Source organism: Camelus bactrianus, chromosome 2 (assembly GCF_048773025.1).
Source record: "Camelus bactrianus isolate YW-2024 breed Bactrian camel chromosome 2, ASM4877302v1, whole genome shotgun sequence".
Classification (NCBI taxonomy): Eukaryota; Metazoa; Chordata; class Mammalia; order Artiodactyla; family Camelidae; genus Camelus; species Camelus bactrianus.
Genome location: NC_133540.1, coordinates 74,016,419 through 74,036,438, shown reverse-complemented (window position 1 = coordinate 74,036,438; position 20,020 = coordinate 74,016,419). Strand labels below are relative to the sequence as shown.

Sequence of the window (20,020 nt, the reverse complement as noted above, 5' to 3'; positions counted from 1 at the left end):
GCTTTCTATTAACAGCAATATGACAAAGCTATACTCACCCTTATTTTACAAAATTTATATCCTTCTTGGTTGAGAGTTACCATAACCTGATCCACAATGCCCGTCTCACTAGTCCTGAGAAAAGTGCTACAGTCTCTCTTAGTGTAGCGTCTGTTAGTGCCCTCCAATTCATCTTCATTTTCAGGCAAAGTGACTGTTTTGCCTATAATAACATCATCTCCTGATACACGAACCCCAGGAGCTATCAAACCATCATCATCCAGTTTGTCATAAATGGCATGCCTCATACCTGAGAAGAAATAGAATTTTCTGAAATGGTACTATGATAAAAAGTATTTTAAATGTCACATTATCCCCCCAAAATAGATTAAAAACCAAATACATAAATCAGTTCCAAGTCAGACAGAAGTTCACAGGAATCTCCAACGTGTAGTAATGTGCCCTTATTCCAAATTACAAACTATTCTGAAGTCTAAAAAAGCACTGGACTGAGCACTGGAAAATCATATTCTCCATTTGCTAAGTGACTTTGGGTAAGTGTGTTGCCATCTTCTTTCTGATCTCTCAATTACATGAGGAAGAGTACCTGTCCTCTACATACAATCTCTCACAGAAATTCTGGATTTCTTTTTATACAATCTTAACTCCACTGGACATCAATTCACTACTACATAGAACCACCCATAGGAAATGGAGTAATAAGAAGATGCCTAAGAAAACAAAACACATTTTACTTCATAAAATACTATTAAGGGTTAAAACTGTAGCAAGGATACCCCATTTCCTGGGACATCCCATCCATCCCACTGTATACAGCTTCTAAGTGTCTGTAAAAATAGTAACTAGAAAATAAGTTTGAGTTTTCCAGAAGAAACAAAAAGTACTAGGTATCCTCTTATTTATTAAACATTTATAAAATATTCCAGCTAGACAAATACTATGGTCACACCACAGTGTGAAGAGGGGGAAGTTCCTATGCAAATACATAAACTGAGGGACAGGACACAGCACAAGCGAGAATGGGGGCTGAGGTGTGTCCCATGAAATTACATGACCTCTCCGATTTCCTAAATCCCCTCCTCAATGCAGGACCTAGCATTATGGAAGGACTATAGCAAGCCACTTCTGGATGCAAAGACTTGGCAAACACATTATTTCCTTAAAAATGAGGTCTAGGAATGATAAGGAAATAAACTCCCACGTGGCAAAAAAAGAAAACCATGGTAAGTTAACTTCGAATTCCATAATTTAAATGTCAATATCACTTACCCTGGCAAGTTTCACGTGTAGGCTTCTCAAAAACCTCTTCTTGATCAAATCCTTTTTTAGACTCCTGTTCTTTGTATGATCGATAGAAAACAGACCTAAAAACACATGGTTCTAAAATTAACTTCTATTTTCCTTTAATAATAGGGCTTAGAACATACCAATAATTTTTACTTAGTATCCGGTAGGCAGTGTAAACCATGAATCTAGGACAGGAGTTAACTGTATTAAGGGTCAAAGTTAAGTCCTAAGAACTATTACACAGGCCACACATGTAATATTTGACCCATAACCTTAAATAAACACAGCTGGAATTATATGTGAGAGTCCAACCTCCTACCCAAAACAAGAATCCCTTCCACAATAACCTTCAGACATAATCACCCAGGATCCGCTCCAATATTTCTAATGATAAGCTTATGATATTAAGGTATAACATGAACCTCTGGTCTTAGTGCTATCCTCTGAAACTATACAGGGGGAAAAAAAAAGCCACCCTCTCTTCTAAATTCCCAGTCTTTTAACCAATTTTCATATGCCTTGGATTTGAGATTAATGTCTGACAGTAAAATAATCAAACAGAAGCCTAACAAAAGATTGAAAAAGAAAGTATATTATAATTTTAACAGTAGTTATCTATAGGCCCTAAAACTATAGGTTTATTTTTTATTTCTTCTTTAGACATTTCTATATTATTGAAATGCAAACATGTATTTTTTTTTAACTGATGTATATGTAGTCAGTTTAAGATGTTGTGTCTATTTCTGGTGTATAGCATGTTTCAATCATCCATACACATACATGTATTCTTTTTCATATTTTTTCATTATAGTTTACTACAAGATATTGAATATTGTTCCCTGTGCCATACAGTAGAAACTTGTTTATCCATTTTATATATAGTACAAACATGTATTTACTTACAAAAAGGGGGGCTAAAAACATTAGTACCTGAAAATCACGAGATCAACAGCAGTTGTTTGTGACCATCAACTAGGCCTTCTACTTGCTGGAGTAGGGCATTGATTTCATCACACTAAACCCTATACAGGCAACCATACAGCAACATATGCCTGCCAGATATCCATAAAGTTTCATGAATGGAGGCAGAAGATTAAATATCTTAACAGAAAAATTTCTCTACTGTCAGATCAAAATTTCTTCCAGCCTAACATTCAAAACAACCAAAAAGCCTGGACACACACAAGTCAAACTATTTTTAAACAACTTTTTTTGATTAAAATATCCATATTTCCACTATATCTGTGTTTTGACAACTTTTATAAATAGCTGACCTGAAAAAGCCTCGGTCTACAGCTGAACGATTCATGATAACAGAGTCTTCTTGATTATATCCAGTGTATGATGCAATGGCCACAATTGAGTTGATACCTGCATTTAAGAGCAAACATTTAAGCATCATCTGAGAAACAGAAAAACAGCACCTTTCTTTTAAATCAATTTTATTTAATCATATTTGCCATAGATGTTTCTCCATGGTAACTTTCAAGGTCTACTCTTAGAATAACTATCTGTGAGACAACTACCCTGGTGGCCTATTGTCTAATATAAGCAAATTCTAATAATAGTCATTCCCAATAGTATTCATTTTTATAATCAGTAATTATATATACAAGTCACCTCATATATACAAAGTACCTCCCCCACCCAAGTTTCAATGATTCTCACAGCAACCCTATGCCATAAACAAGGTAAATATTATTATTTTCACTATCAGAAAGCTCTAATAAAAAACTTCTCCATGATCCCAAAGTTAATAAGCAATAAGCTCAAGCCCCAGCTCCTTGTCTCCTGATTTCTGATTCTAGGTCGGGTACTGCCCTGTTCCTCTTCCTAGCCTTGCTCTGCTCCTAGATCCTCTACTTATGCCACCAAAAAAAGTGGCATTATCTTCCCCACCACAATCTCATTTAGATGTTGCTGCCAAAACTATTTTTGATGAGACCATAAAGATTTAGAGTAACAAGTGTTAAAGAAGAAAAAAAAAAAAGGTGAAAACTCTATAAACTAGTAGATTGCAATGTAAGAAATGACTGTTAAATGTAAGATTTCAATGAACATAACTCATATATATGTCAATCAACAGATTTTCTAAAAATTGAAACACCCAATTCTAAAGCTATAGTTAATATCTTGATCTACGTATTTCAAATGTGGAGTAAAAACTATGACTACAGAATACAAAGGAAACAAAATCTGGATGATTGAATGTTTTGGTTATCTAAATTCTGAATAAAGTTTATATTTGCTTCCTTAAAGCTAAATTCAATTTTCAAAACACAAACCATCCATCAAGAGGAAACACACCATTCATTTACTCTTTTATGTGTAGTGCAGGGGTACAAAAGTTGTAACAAGCAGAGTGCAGGTAAGGGGTAGCAGTGCTGATGGTCTCGATCTGGGTCACTAAAGAGACTCGTCCAAGTCCCTGAGTCCCAGTAATTCCCAGCCCCAAGGTAGGAATAGATCTGGAGAAAGAGATACATGCAAAAGGCAGGCCCTCCTCCCTAACAAATACATTTGCTCCTTAAAAGTTCTGTCTGCTGTGCTATAGAAAGCTTTCCACTGGCTATTTCAAAAGCACTGGCCCAAGGGAGCTGATTCCAGTTTTAAACTTGAATTCATTCATAACATTGTAAAAAATAAATTCACACAAAAACTTTTTCTTGAAAAATCAGATCTGGCATCACTTAAGTCTGCATGCACACATTAAAACCATAAGCTGAAGCTGAATAGGGCTAACCCCAGTAGAAAGGTGAACCTCTCTCCAATTCCACATACTAACCAATCATGCCTAACCCTGTGGAAATCTGAGACCGCAAGCCCTGTTTAACAGATAAGACTAAATGCTTTGTGCTAAATTTAACACTGACTGCTCTCTAAGGAAGAAGGATCATAGTAACAAGAGGGCATCTGTTGTTCTGAGCACCTTGATGGGCTTATGTACTTAACTTTGAAGCAGGAAAAACTAAAATGCTCTGCTGGGAGAGGAAGGGGTGTAGGAAATCCTCCAAGGGAAGGGCAGTGTCAGGGAAGCTTAGTCTTTCCTGGGAAGGGCCAGAGATAAAGTGCCTAGTAGCAGGGAGCCAGAGGGTTTTTAGAGGTAAAGTCAGTCACCCCTCAAGTGTAAGATGAAAACTCCTCTTCAAATCTAAATTACTTCCTCCAAGAAATCTTTAATAATATCCACACTAGTCATCACCTTTTTGTGTGGATTCTCTGAGAAAACTAGAAGAATTTAAAGTTTCACAAATGGTCAAGTAGCATAATGCAGAGAAAGTAGGTAAAGATGCAAGATCTTGAAGGTAGGGAGGATTTGAAAAGATGAGAATTTGCAGAAATCCCAGGGTCTGGGCATATGTGACATAATCCTACTACCAGGGAAGCCTGGAGCAGGACATATGCGATATTTGTGATATGTAGAACAGGCGAAACTTCCCCAGCATGTCCTCACGTTTCTGTGGAGGGCTGCCTATGGCCCCTCTCCTCCAGCTGCTGATACAGCCTGTAGGTGCTCAACTGTCTTGGTTCTTGGGGGCTTTCCTCCTTTCCTGTGACAATCCCTGGATTGCCTGCCCACACATGCTACATCTACTACAGTCCTAGAGGCCACCCCCTCCCTCCATCCTACAACCTTTATCCAAGGTTATCTGGGCAAGTCTAAGAGATCAGCTAAATTTAGCTAAAAGTGATCTTCTGAATTATATTTCTGATATTTTCTTCTTAGTTTAAAAGCCCCAAGTCAAGAAACAATGTAGTGAAAAGGAATGAGCACAAGAAAGGAAAAGGGGTTGGGGGGCCTACATCTGGTCAAAAAGGAAAAAAAAAATAGACCACAGAGTTTACTGGTCTGATTCTGGACTTACACATTTCTTAAGCTGTATAGCTGGGTAATTAACCTTTCTGATCTTATCCCCACATTCGTAAAACAGAGATGAAACAACCACACCACTATTACTAATCAGCTAACATTTATTACTCCCTTATTAACTGCTAGTTTTAAGTGGATTTAACCATTTAATCACCACAAAAGCTTCATGAGGCAGTACAATTATTATTCTCATTTTGTAGGTGAAAAAACATCACAAAGCTTTTATGACGCTTAGAAATAACATGTGTAAATGGTGCTTGGATGGTGTTTCACACAAAACTGCTCAATAAATACTGCTTTTTAAAAAGTATCTGTGATCTCAAGGACTATAAACATGTGAAATCTAGGATTACAACCCACCTGTCAGCTAGGTTCAAACTCCTGTCACTTTGTTTCACCCCTGACCCCGGCCTCCAAACCTCAAACCTCAGTGCAGCACTGAAGAGGCTCTAAGTACTCTGACCCACTTCTGTCCCATAAGGATCTTTGCTCCCAGAAGATGTCAACCAAGGTAACAGTACTCTATAGAAAAAGGAATGATACTAATCAAAAGAACATAAACTGATTAGCCACTTCCCATTAGTCAGGGCTCAGAATCTGGCCAATGTAGCCAGAGTGTTAGGCAAGGTCAGGGCTACTAATTCAGCCAGAATGGTCAGGAGATTGGTTACAACAACAAAATGACAAATAATTAAATATATTGAGGACAATGAGAACCAGGTTTCTCACTGTCAGAAAATGGAGTTCTAAAATAAACACTATGGTGTTGTATTGGGATGGGAGATACTGATGTGAACTCATGGTTCCTTAGTATATAGAGATATGAAAGTAGATAAAGGTGGGGAGGGACATATGCCTACGTATATTTTCCTAGATCCGTCAGCTGAGAGGACCCAGAAATGATGACATTTTAACAGCAAGGAGCGCACCTAGCAGTCAGATTTTGGTTTCTACATACTACTCTTCACCAAAAGGAAAAATGGCCAAGTCCAAGTTTAGGAGAAGGAAAGAACAAGATGAGGCAAAATGTAAGGAAGTGCTTAAACAATGATGAGGACCTATCAGGAGTCATCTTGAAGATGTTCCCACTGGAAAATCTGGGACAATGTCAGCATCAAAATAGAAAATCACCACTTGGCAACAATCACATGCTAAATTAATGGCTCAAAGTGTGACAAGGAATAGGATATTTACATCATCTCAGAGTATCTCCTCACAAAGACTTCTTACTTAATAATTGCAAAATACTTACAATTAACAAAAAGTGGAGAAACCTGACAGACACCATCTTAATCACATGAAAAAAGTTAAAATCACTAATAATGGGACATACAGACAGCATGTGCCTCCTGATATGATGCACTGAGAGTATAGCATCGCTTCTATGCTAGTCCTGCCAAAAATTCATAACCTGAATATAAATCATAGGGAAACAACAATCAAACCCAAATGGAGAGACAATGTACAAAGTAATTAGACTGAGTCATAAGAAACAAGGAAAGATTATAGAACTGTTCCAGATTAAGGAGACTAAGAGACATGCACGATCCTGGATTAGATCCTAGACCCATACAAGACATCAGAACAGCTGGCAAAATCACAGTTGGGGACTGCTGACTAGATGGGTATCAATGTTAACCTCCTGATTTTGATAGCTGTACTGTGGAGAATGTTCCTGTTTTTAGGAAACATACACTGAAGAATTAAAGAGTGATGGGGCTTCACATCTGCAACTTACTTTTACATGGTTCTGGAAGAGAGAGAAAGGGAAAGAATAAGGCAAATGTGAGCTAGGAAATATGGATGAAGAGCATACAGGAGTTCTTTATAATAGTCTCACAACTTTTCTGTAAGCTTGAAATTATCTCAAAAAAGTTTTTTAAAAAGATAACACAATAAAGGCGTGAAGCAATGACAGAACTGAAAGTCATGTAGTCCCTAACAGTGATGTCCTCACCACTTCATAACAGCACCAAAGGGAACATTCTATTTCAAATCCAATCCTTCACCCACATTTCTTTTCTTCTTTAGCTGTAAAGAAACTGTTATCTAAATGTGGAAGAAAACACAGCACTGCAAGCACGGCCCAAAGATATGAGCGTATTAGATACAACATTAACAGATTTTGTTTTTCAGACAAGAGTAACCCCTTGTGGAGGACTCTGAAAATAAATCATTCTAACTTGTGAGAATTTGCTATCAAAATATTAGATTCCCTATTACAGTAAATAACTTACAGCCACTATTTACAAGGCAACCTTTACTAAATAAATAATATTATCCACAGTCAAAGCCAATTTCTGCCAATAATACAATAAGAACAATTGTGCAGAACTATGCTGTCTCCTTTAGATTCAACGCTCTCATACACTTCAGACTTCTCTGCACCATTTTACCTGTTTTCCAGTCTCCTTGAGAATCTCCTCCTGCAAATTTCTAATTCTTTATCAACTACATTTCAAATCTCCTCTCTTTATTTCTTTTCCCAGTGCCTAAAGTCCTGTCTCTGGCTTTATTCTCACTCTGAATTTTCCCTCAGCAATTTCTAAAAATTTGTAATTATCATTAGTATATCAAAAAACTTCACAGTTCTATAATTGACCTTTCTAACCACATTTGCAACTCACTGTTGAAAGATCACTCCTATGTGTTGGCAGCAACTCAAAATCCACATGTGGAAAACTGAATTATCTTACCTCTAAAACCTTTTCTTTCTTCTAACATGCTGCCAATTCTATTAAAATGTCTCTCCCTCCTTGATCACAAAAGCCAGAACACCAACAGTATTTCCAATTCCTTTCTTCACTCTCTTCTTCATTCCACATCCAATCAGTAATCAAGTCCTATCAAGTGTATTCCAACAGGTATCTCACACCCTTACTCTGTTTCATTTCTTAATAAGGACCTTCCCTTTCTCACTTAGACCACAGCAAAAAAATCTCTAAATTATCCCCCTGCTTAATACCATATCTGACTCTAATCTATGCCTTATATGACTGTCAAAATGATATTCCTAAAATAAATTTCTAATTGTATTACTACCTTCATCAAAAAGGCTGGATAGGTCTTCATTCTCAAAATGAAATCCAATCTGCTGTCTCCACACTGAGACCAAATGTCACTCCCATGCATTTATACTCCAGCCATCCTAAACTGATGTAAATATTGACTGTTGCCTTCATGCATCTAGACCCTTGTTCAAACCATCTCTCAAATTCAAATACCCTTTCATCAACTTTAGTCCAAAATGCTACCTCCCTCATGAAGCTGCCTTTAGACTTCCAACAGGAATCAATCATTTCCTTCACACTGAGCTTCCAAAGGACTCTACACCTTCCTCACAACACTTTCCACATATCTACCTTTTTATTTAATTTTACTCATGTTTTCCCACACTATAAATTCTGTGAGAATAGACTGTGTGATATGCATTTTATAACCCTTCCAAGCACCCACAAAAGTACCTTAAGCATGGAAGGCTCTTAAAAAACGTAGAACAGAACTGGACATACCTGCCGGCAGCTCTCTAAATCGTAGGTATTCCATTGACCGTGTAGTCACAAGTGGTTTTTGAGGATAATAGAGAACATGGGCCAGTGTATCCATACGAACATGAAAGTTGGTGATATAAACCCCCATAGCCTGCTTACCCATAGCAGACTGGTATGTGTTTCTAGGGGACTAAAGGTAAAAATGAAAAGTAGAATCAATGAAAATTTAATTACTTCTAAATAAACAGACTCTACAGGTACTTCATAAATCAGAAACATGATTGGTAAAGTTCTTGCTTTTTCTGAAAGATAAGTGATAACCACTTGGAATAATCAGTTATGACTCCTACGGACTCCGTAGTTCATAGCCTTTACATTAAAAGGCTTTTCTTTTGGAAGAAACTACAGATTAATCTCTAATTTTTATTTTACTTCTTCCAATTCCTTACAAACCATAGTTAAAAACTGCTACCAACCTGGTTATGATCAGGAAAAGGAATAATAGATGCACAGACACCAAGAATCATTGACGGATGAATTTCGCAGTGAGTATAGGTAGAACAATAAGCTACTTCTTTCTCCTGTAAATCATCTGGGGTCATTGCGAGCATCACTGTTTCTTCTTCTAGGGTATCAATATATTCTACTACCCCACTGGCCACAAGATCCTGCCAACTAAAAAAGAAGAATTCACTTAATTTCCTTACCCTCTGAACTATTTTAACTATCTAGTTTTTCTACTTAATAAAGACTATTCCTGTATCTCTATGTACTGATATAGAAAGAACTCCAAAATACGTATATTATTGTTAACGGCGAAAAAAAAAAAGTTACTGAACAATACACATACAGTATGGCTCCAAAACTATTATTAGTTTGTTTTGCCTTGCTCTAAGGAAACCACTTGTGGGGCTAGAGGGTGAGTATATAAAGAATAACGTCTGGAAGAATAGATAACCCAACTGGTAACAGTATTTACTTTTGAAAAGGAGAATGTGAATTGAAGACTTTTACATATTTTTATTACACCAATTGTTTGAAATTTTTTACAATGAAAATATATACGTTCATATATCACTAATAATAAATTATAAAACATTCTTTTTACTAAATTTATTATACCATAAATTGTTTATATTATATAGGTTATTTCTTATTAGTAGTAGAGGTAGTCTTTTCCATGTCACAAAGACTTTTATGCTTAAACAAAACCCTACAAGTCCCTTACTTGATAACAAAACTTAAGAAAAGCAAATGTGACAGCTAAGGGTACAAAGTTTCTTTTTGGGTCCATGAAAGTACTCTGGAATTACACAGTGGTAATGGTTGCACAAGCTTGTGAATATACTAAAAACCACCTAACTGTATACTTAAAATGGTTAATTTTATGACATGCGAATTATATCTCATTTTTTTTTAATTGCGTGTACTTACCTGTAATTGTTATATTCTCTCTCTTTCAACTGATCAATGTGTCTCTTCTTCAAAAGTAGCTTTTGTTTTTCCACAATCAGAAGTGGTCTACATATACGGCCTGCATCTGTATAGATCCGAATTTCCCTCTCTCGAATATCCCTGATCATAGAAACCTACACATAAAAAGACAAAACAGTCTCATGAATTTTACTTTTTCTGCATCATCAAGGCTTAGCTAAAAATACAATTAAGACCAATAAATTATCAAATAAAATTAAAAAATCTTAGTTCATCATTATTAGATATATTAAAAACCTAGGTATAATCTAAAATTTTATGCAGGATAAATATCTAACCTTGGTAATTACAGACTGGAACAACATCTGGTAATGATGTCATGTAAAATAATATGAAGAAAATATATTTTGATATCACAAACACTAGTATATGATAATTTCTTATTTTGCCTCTTTGATAATTACATATACTTACTTCACTGTGTAACCTTTCAAAAACCAGCCCTATATCGCTTTGCCCTGATCACAGTTTTCCAGTAATAAGCCTGAATTCTCACAATTACCTATTAGACAAATGGCTTATGGTCTAGCTGTCTAATACAGCAGTCACTAGCCACGTGACACTACTGAGCACTTGAAATGTGGCCATTCTGATGATGTGAGATATGCTGTAAGTATAAACTACTCACTGGATTTCAAAGATGGTACCAAAAAAAAGCAAAACTTATCATTAATAATTTCCCATTGATTATATGTTGAAATCTTAACACTGTTGATGTTTCAGGTCAAATAAAATATATTTAAACTATTTAATCCATTTCTTTTTTTCCCTTTTTTAATATGATTACTAGAAAAATTTTAGCTGCATATGTAACTCACATTATACTTCTGGATAGTGCTAAAAAATATATTCCTAGAAAATGTCAAAAATATTCTGGGAAAATTTACAATAAAGTACATAATTGTTAAAGGCACTATAGAATCCGAAGTGCCAATAAAGAAATAAGTTAAGGAATAAACAAATAAGAATTTCCAGTGAATTACGTAGATCTAATATATAATCTCAAAAGTCAACTAAGAAATCAATTGCCAATGAGTTGGAAAATGGAAAAATAGATTGGTATTTCTCCACAAAAATACTTTAAAAAGTGAAATCAGGGGGGAGGGTACAGCTCAGTGGGTAGAGCGCATGCTTAGCATGTATGAGGTCATGGATTCGATCACCAGTATCTCCAGTTAAACGAAAAATAATAATTAAAAAATAAGTAAACCTAATTACCTACCCCCCAAAACACAAAAACAAAAAATTTAAAAAATTAAAAATTAAAAAATTTTTTTAAAAAAGTGAAATCACATCTGGATACTCTTATTCAAGAAAAGATTAAGTTTATTTAAGAAATGAAAGGTTTGGATTACTCCGTTTGAAAACAGTAAATCATAAAAGCTTGGTCAAAAATATCAAGTTGTCCCAAAGTAAAAAATCAAAAGCCAAGAAACAGTAAATGCACCACCCACATTCTTAGCCCACTTCCTGTCCTTCGAAAACAATCTGAGATGAAACACTGTGTTTATGAGGAAAAATATCATAAGGGGCATTCTCAAATGCTTGCCTTGAATCTTTAACAGAATTTCTAATATAATACAGAATATTACATTAAAACATAGCTAATAGAATATAGCTCTACTGTCTTAATAGGAAGACATAAATTGAGCTGTGTCCCCTCAAAGGCCAAACAGTATCTTGTGTTCCAAAATAGATGTTCTTGAGAGGACTGTTGACAGGAAAGCCTAACAGGTCCAACACAAGGCTAAAGTTAGAAACAGGTAAAATCAGGACGTCTGGTTATCAGAAAATATAAGGGAAAAGCACTAGACTCCTAAAAATATATACAATTCTCCCCCTTCGAGGCTCTCAACAACACTCTCCAACAGGAGATTAAAGAGCCTAGTCCAAGGACACAGGGTCCATTTACAGGTTCAACATTCACTCAGTGTTAAGCACTACATGTTAGGTATCATGCTCAGAACTGGAAATACAAAGTTGTATTAAGGCACAGTCCCCACCTCTGAGAAGTTAACAGTGTGGCAGGTAAGGCAGGCAAATAAATCAAATTACTATCTAGTATAAGCATTCTGTCAGAAGTTATTTAAGGAAAATATGCTATATTTAGTCACAGAGATCTAAATCAGGGGCTCAGAGACTAGCCTGCAGGCCAAATCTGCCCTCACTTGCTGTCTATTTTTGTAAATAAAGTCTTACTGGTTTATGTATTATCTACAGCTACTTTTCACTACAACAGCACAGCTGAATACACAACAAACACTATAAGGTAAACAAAGCCTAAAGTATTTAATATATGGCCCTTTACAAAAAATCAAACTGGGGAGACAGGTAAAGCATCCTGAAGGAGGGAGAGTTAATACAGAAGTTTTGCAGAATAAGTGAGATTTACCTAAAAAAAGTAGTAAGCACCCCTCTCCCTACTGTCCATTTTCAAGGAGCACACAAGCACTCCAGGTTGAGTGAATGGGCCCATGGGAAGGTAAAGAGGCCTAAAACAACATGAAGAATTTAATTTCACTCTAGAGATGATAAAAAACCTGAACGCAGCTCTCTGCAGAAACACACGGCATTAACAAAGGTCTCAGTCATAAACAACACAGTGAATTTGGGTTCTTAGGCCTTCTCTCAGACCTGCCTGCCCTCAAGTGAAGCATGCTGTTCCAGACAGTAAGCTATGAATACACCAGGTCAAAACCCAGGGTCTGCCTGCCAGAAGACCTGGAGCAGCCAAACTTCAACTCTCTGCTTTGCTAGGTAGACAGGAAGAAGCTTAAGTGTGTTATAGTTTCTTCCCAAACCCACTTTCACCTAGACAGATTCCAAAGTGTAGATTTGGGGAAATCAAAAGCCTAAGTCTAAGCCCTCAATACAGGACACTAAAAGCAAAAGCCCTATTTTGGGGAGGAAAAAAAACTCATCTTATATTTTAATGATTAAAAAAAAAAAACAAAACCCATCCTAATCCCAGGGCACTTCAACATTCACCTAAACATAAGAGAATGGGGAGGAGGGTATAGCTCAAGTGGTAGAGCGCACGCTTAGCATACACAAGGTCCTGGGTTCAATCCCCAGTACCTCTTCCAAAATTAAATAAGCCTAATTACCTCCCCCCCACCAAATAAATAAATAAATAAATAAATAAATAAATAAATAAAATAAATAAACATAAGAGAATCTAATAAAGGTGTATCACATTTCATGAATGAATCTCTGGATTCAGACAAAGGAGAAATCAGAAAGCTCATTCTCTTTTTAAAAGCATTATTGTCAGCTTTACAAAAAGATTCTCAAAAGAATTTCTTTTACTTTAAAATGTAATTTGAGCTCCAAAATATAACTTAAAAACTTAAATTACATGCCAAAATTTTAAATGCATATTATCTAAGACATTACAGCAAGTAATACCTTATAATTAAATTTAGCTCAAAACATCACCTAGACTTTTGACAATTACTTTATAATTCAAAGGAAACTAGTTCAAGAAAGATACCAATGCAAAAATAACTTTCACTAGTCTTATGCCCCGTTTAGAAATCTCACAGATCATGCCCTCTTAGTTAAAGACTCTTACTTCAGACACAATGATGTCCATCTGACGCCGCAATTTCCTTAGAGTGTTCATAAGTTGTTCAGGATCTTTATGTATTCCAACCCAGCAGCCATTAACAAAAATCTTGGTTGCACTAAAATGTAAAACCAAACAGCATTTTGCACTTAGTAACTCTATAACCAAAGATTAACAATAGTTTTCTATTTTTTGTTTTTAAGTTGCATCTATACCCACTCAGCAATAGCTGCAGGAGAAATTTCTTCTAAATTTTCCATACTCCATTCTTCTAAAAATTCCAGAATTGGAGAAGGTTGAGATCCAACTGAAATATAAGCCATCAGAGCTAAATTCTTCACAAGTCCGACAGCATGGCCCTTGGAATAAACAAAGTACGTATTATTCATATTGATTTAACATGGCTATCAAAATTCTTCTCCATAAACACTTTTCCTTCAGTTTACTCTCAGGCTGTACTCTCACTTCCGAAGAACAAAATTATAAATGACACATTAGTTCTAAACCACAATGTATAATTAAATAAAAACTTACTTCTAAAAGTAATTATCCTCTACATAACTCCTGTCAGACTCTTTGTTTTGAACATAAATTCTAGTGCATTACCTCTGGGGTCTCAGCAGGACACACCATTCCCCACAACGTATTGTGCAACTGTCTTGGTTTTGCTAGCTTGCCATCTCTACCAATGGGAGAGTTTAAACGACGCAGGTGAGAAAGAGTAGATGCAAAAGTCAGGCGGTTTAATACCTAAAAAACAACAGTAAATCTTTAAAGTTTGGGCATTTCTGTTACTCATACTATCACATTTTTGGCAAATAGTAGAATGAGGTAAAGTCATATTGTTACATATAATCCACCCAATGTCCAACTATCCCTATCCCTCTTTCTCCACCCTGCCCTGGATAATCTTGTTCACCCCCATAACTTAACTGAGGCTTATAGCAGGGATGGCAAACGTGAGACATACAGTTCTAACATACCACGTAACTTTTGCTTATGGTCTGTCTCCAACCACAAGGATGTTAGTTTTACAAGGGTGGCAATTTTATATTTGTTTGCTTTGTTCTGTTACATCCAAATACCTAGAACAGTACCTGGCACACATTAGGCACTCAGAAAGTGTTAAATGCTACCAACTCACATTTCTCTGACCGTAGAAGACATCACTAATCCATCCCAGAACTTCCGCCAGGCTGAGACCTCTGAGTCCAACACAGAGATTCAATATTTACAAGTATTGCCTTGCTTAGTGTTCTATAAGTAAGGTAATACTTAGAGGGATATAAAGCAAGCAACACAAGTTCAATGTACCTACTAACAAATCACCACTTTCCCCAGCTCTACAACAACCCAAACCTCCTTCCTCTTCCTAAGTCTCCTGTCATGGTTAATGGTATCACTTTTCCCTTAATCTTCCAATCCAGAAATCTCAAAATATTTTTGTCTCTGACCTCCTCCTTTATACACATCAATAGACATATCCTGTCAACACTACTTTCAAATTTTCTCTAAAAGCCAACCCCTCCATTCCCAGTGTCACAGCAACAGACCAGCCCCTTACCTCTTGCCTACTGTACTACAATCAGCTCAAAAATCCTTACAGTCTCCCTCTTCAATCCAACCTCCTCAGTTACCAGAATTAATAAAACAGATATGTTCATATCACTCACTCACTTAAAAAATATAAAACAGGCCCCCACCAACTACAGAGGAGCATGACAATAAAGCACTTCTCAATGATGTCCCAGAGGACCTTCCCCTACCAGTCTCCAGAACTCCTGTACCCCATCCACACTGCAAAACCCCAAACCTCTGACCATGCTATTGCCACCAAATGGAATGCACTTCCCCATTCTACTCTGCCTAGTGAAATGTTACCACCTCTATAGAAGACATCTCACCCACCTCCATGAAGAACAGTCTTACAAAACTTACTTCCCAAGTATTTCTCAAATTTGTCTCCCCCTCTACAAGACTGCTCTAGTGTAGGCCCTAATTATTTCTCACTCAGCCTGTTGCAACAATCTTCCTGCCAACAATTTTGCTCTTCTCAAATCTTTTCTCCACACTGCCAACTACTGTGAAGCTACCTAAAAAACAAAAATGAACATGTCACTCCACTCTATGGGCTGTTCCCAGCTTCCTTCTCCAACCCCATCTTCCTAACTCTCCCACTTTGATTTGAAAACCCTAGGCTGCTCTCGCTCCTCCCATACATATATGCTCTTTCCCCTCTCTGTCCCTTTGTTAAGGATATTAAATTTTTTCCAGTTTTCCTGTGAGCTACTAGTTTTATCCTCCTCCCAGGCTTGGGCCATTTTCCAATAACTACCCTTCAAGATTCAGCTCAAGTGTCACCTCCTAAAGAAAACACTTTTCACCCTCTCAGCCTGTGCTAAATGCCTTCTCCAGCATCTCCACAGAGCAGGTGTGCACAGCTCTCATTTAATACTCACTGTACCATGCTGTAATATCTGTTTATGTCTGTCTATGAGTACAGACTGTAAACTACTTAAGAACAGAGATCATGTTTTATTCATCTTTGCATCTCCAATGTACAGCAGAGTGCCTGGCACATCATAAGTCCCAAGAGCTGTACACTGAATTGGCAGGATGACATTTATCATAATTGAGCTCAAAGCAAAGTGAGCTGCACATGGATGAATGTTTCCACTGATAGATGGTGAGCTCCTTGAGGGCTGGAAGAGTATCTCATTTGTGTTTTTGAACGCAGCATCACAAACACCAAGTATACTCAACAAATTCGTATTAAGTTAAAAGGAACTAGAAATTAACTTGGGCTATCAGCATCCTTCTAAAATTTCTTAAAATCTGTAGTATGTTTCTAGGAATCAGAAGCTTAAAGTTGGTATCTGAATGCCAAATTAATCTCAGGTGACACTGGTACAGGCTGGTTAAAAAAAAAAAAAAAAGCAAAGGGGGAGATTCCCCCCAAATTCCACAAAGCTAAACATGTATATTATAAATTTTCAATTTTATATGAAAAATAGTTACAAAAAGTAAATAAATAAATATGTCTAGTGAGACATTTTTGTAAAAGGTTCCCCCAATTCTCCTTCTGAGAGTAGCTATTACAGTCACTGTACATACAAGAGGCCAACATAGAGAAATAAGTGTTAAAGTATTACATTTTGCAAAAAAAGGAAGCAGATGCCCTTCTATTCTCTGGGCATCAGCTTCTACTATGGAGTCTTTAAGACATAAAAATTTCACAAACATGGACCATCTCACCTTCCAAGTAGCTACTCAAATTTATTAACTATCTTGATGTAAGCCAAAAGTTTAAATCTCTCTTAGTAATACTAATAGCTAATTTAAGAAAAATTTCACTTTCATAATTCAAAAGCCCCCAAGTGCTTCTACCTCTGATCAAGAAAAAAAAAAAAAAAGCTAAATAATTTACATTCGATGAGTGAAAGATTCTGTTAGTTCCATAACATTTTCTTATCAAAACTGTAGTCATAGTCGACACATCCTTACCTGAGATACCCCAGCTCTGGCTTGATGAGCTTTCTTTTGGTCACCCCAGTTTCCAGTAGCTAAGGAGTATTTTAGGCCATCAGATATAATCCTTGTTTTAATTGCCAACTCCAAGTTAAAATCCTTTCCTCGATCAATGAACTTCTGTGCATAGATCCGTACTTCTTTAAGCAAATTCTTAAACATTCTGCCCAATAAAACAGTATTATTTTAAACACGCAAAGGTCTACAAAGTGCCTTGTCAACGGGGACAATATAACCCACAAGGGGGCGAAAAGTGATTGAGGTGGAGGGAGGTTACTACTTTTTATATAAAATGCACAGGTGTACATACAGTACATAAACATACACAGGCAAAGCAATTAGGGGGAAATGTCGTAAGAGGCTTCTTAGTGGGATGATCGTGAAAGAAGTTTGAAAAACACTAATATATAACACAATAAATAATAGAATATGTACAAAACGTTGCTAATATTGTTTTTGTATTAAATTGCCTACATTATTTTTACAAATAAGTTTTTTAATTATAAAAGTATTATATGTTCATTATAGAAAATACAGAAAACATAAAAACGTATCTCGAATAAAATAAAAATCACATATAACCCCAATAATGACACAACCACTGCTCGTATTTTGAGAGATTTCCCTCCAGCTTATGTGTTTTTATAAAATGCAAAGCAGAACTAATAAAAATTCCATTATCAGCACTTAGAAAATCAAGGCAGTAACAGCTTTTTCAAATGCCTTGTAACAGTAGAGAGGAATAAAGAAAATGTACACAAGTAATAAACAATTCCTCACAAACTTGACATTTTCAGACAAGAAATAGAACTAAATCTGAGCAAGTGGCAAAAAAAATACAGCTAACTTCATATGTACCCAATATGGATGGGGCACCTCCATGTGAAATAATCCAAAGTGAAATCTCTCTACTTTCAACATCATTCTATAACTTCTTACCCTCTAAATAAGAATGCAAGTAGTGGTCCAGCAAGGTCCAATCTTTTGTTTCCATAGTGATCTCTGTCATCTAATTCTCTTCTACCCAAAGCTGCTAGAAGCAACCTATGAACCATGTACCTTTTAAAAAAGAAGTAAAAAAGAAAACACATGATTTTGGCTTTTTCTTAACTTACATATTAAAAACATCAATTTTGACATTTTTAGCTGTAAGAAAAACTTTTATTAAAACCGTATCTTGGCAAAGAACTTAGAACAATGAAATTTAACGTACCCTAAGAAATAAGCTTTCTTGGTCTCACAAAAATCACTGACGCCAACATGAGGGAGCATTTCTTTCTGTAAGACTTCCTTTGCATATTTAATTCTTTTCTCTTTGGTGACACCAGGCTTTGCTCCTCTTGAACCAATGAAATTGAGTGCAACATTCTGTTCTTGGATGACAAAGGCTTCATCGAGAGAAGGTTTAACCTATCAGTTAATTTAAATGAAAAATTATTTTCAAATTCATATTTTTATGTTAAAAGAAGTCAACTGGTAACAGAAACACACAGTAAGCTTCTCCTTATTTTCTAGCCTTCTCCTCATCTGTTCCGCCCAGGAGCACCTCCCAAGCACGTCCTAAGAAAACTGAGTTCCCGTGACCTTAGACACCTTAGACACCTTAGAGAGCGCTGTGCTCTCCTGAAGCTGAATCCTTGGCCTATCTCACTTATTTTATAACACACTAAATAACTCTATGGACCTAACTGAATATGCAAAACTTTTATAAAATCAAGGAATCACAAAACCTTAGAACTTGAAGACATCTTAGAGATCTAGAGATCTCTGAAAAAAATCTGCTCATCAGCACAGGCAATTATATTTTCCAGATAAATACAAATAATTCCATTATAACAGAGCACAGTGGGTTTTTTTTTTTTTTTTTTACATTTTAATGAACTATGGGATATATGTATGTGTTTGTGTGTGTATAAACTTATAGAAGTTTAGGGTGGGGAAGGTACGGCTGAAGTGGTAGAGCACATGCTTAGCATGCATGAGGTCCTGGGTTCAATTCCCAGTACCTCCTCCAAGAGTAAATAAATGAACCTAATTACCTGCCCCCAACCAAATAAAAAAAAAAAAAATTTTAGAGAAGTTTAATACTCAAATTAAAATTTACTAAGCCTCAAATGAATAAATACACTGTACTGTTTTCAACCTTGGTTTAAGAGGTTATCTTTTAACTACTGAAATAACTTTTTATCTTTAAGTAATTAAAAAAAAAATTACTACTACCAAAAGCTTAAAGTAAAATCTAACTGGATAAAAATGGATATTTTTGTCATATACCCATATCAATAAATACTTTAATAACTAACATATACTTAACTTTCTAACTTTGTGACCAATGTTTGGCCTGCATTTTGCCTTATTTCTCTGCAGTCTAAAAGACTCGGGACAATACAGAACAACTTTAAGAATATCAACTACTACTGAGACAAGGATCATCAATGGAAAAGATTGATAAGGAAATGCATATTTATCTAGACTCAGTGAATCTTTCCACAAAAGTACTAACTTTACAGTGGAGGAACCTAAAAGATGACACTGCAGAGTTAATATTCCAATAATGGGACAAAATAACAACATGTGACTCCTGATGCAATTCCCTGGGAAGCACACAATATGATCTCTGTATTTGTCCTGCCAAAAAATGCATAAATTCAATCTAATCATGAGGAAACATCAGAAAAACTCAAATTGAACGATATTCTGTAAAATAAATGGCCTATCTTTTCTAAAACTTTCAGTGTTCAGTGTTTCAGTGAGGAAAAAGACAAGGGAAGATTAAAAGAG

The 20,020-nt window shown here is 36.0% G+C and overlaps 1 protein-coding gene and 1 long non-coding RNA gene across 2 annotated transcripts in view; one reads left to right on the top strand and one right to left on the bottom strand.

Annotated features, from left to right (window-relative positions):
- Positions 1 to 20,020, bottom strand: part of POLR2B (RNA polymerase II subunit B) — a 44,239-nt gene that overhangs the window by 5,843 nt on the left and 18,376 nt on the right. Inside the window, exons 8-19 of the mRNA XM_010967518.3 lie at positions 18,453 to 18,649; positions 18,179 to 18,298; positions 17,216 to 17,402; positions 14,318 to 14,461; positions 13,931 to 14,070; positions 13,718 to 13,829; positions 10,084 to 10,238; positions 9,126 to 9,324; positions 8,671 to 8,839; positions 2,562 to 2,658; positions 1,270 to 1,364; positions 39 to 289 (exon numbers count right to left, since the gene is read on the bottom strand). Coding sequence (XP_010965820.1) covers positions 39 to 289; positions 1,270 to 1,364; positions 2,562 to 2,658; positions 8,671 to 8,839; positions 9,126 to 9,324; positions 10,084 to 10,238; positions 13,718 to 13,829; positions 13,931 to 14,070; positions 14,318 to 14,461; positions 17,216 to 17,402; positions 18,179 to 18,298; positions 18,453 to 18,649 — 1,866 coding nt within the window. The remainder of the gene's footprint in view (positions 1 to 38; positions 290 to 1,269; positions 1,365 to 2,561; positions 2,659 to 8,670; positions 8,840 to 9,125; positions 9,325 to 10,083; positions 10,239 to 13,717; positions 13,830 to 13,930; positions 14,071 to 14,317; positions 14,462 to 17,215; positions 17,403 to 18,178; positions 18,299 to 18,452; positions 18,650 to 20,020) is intronic.
- Positions 273 to 20,007, top strand: LOC123612005 (uncharacterized). Its single transcript, XR_006719146.2, has 3 exons — positions 273 to 1,223; positions 13,915 to 14,085; positions 19,607 to 20,007. It is a non-coding gene; the product is annotated as an uncharacterized LOC123612005 (long non-coding RNA).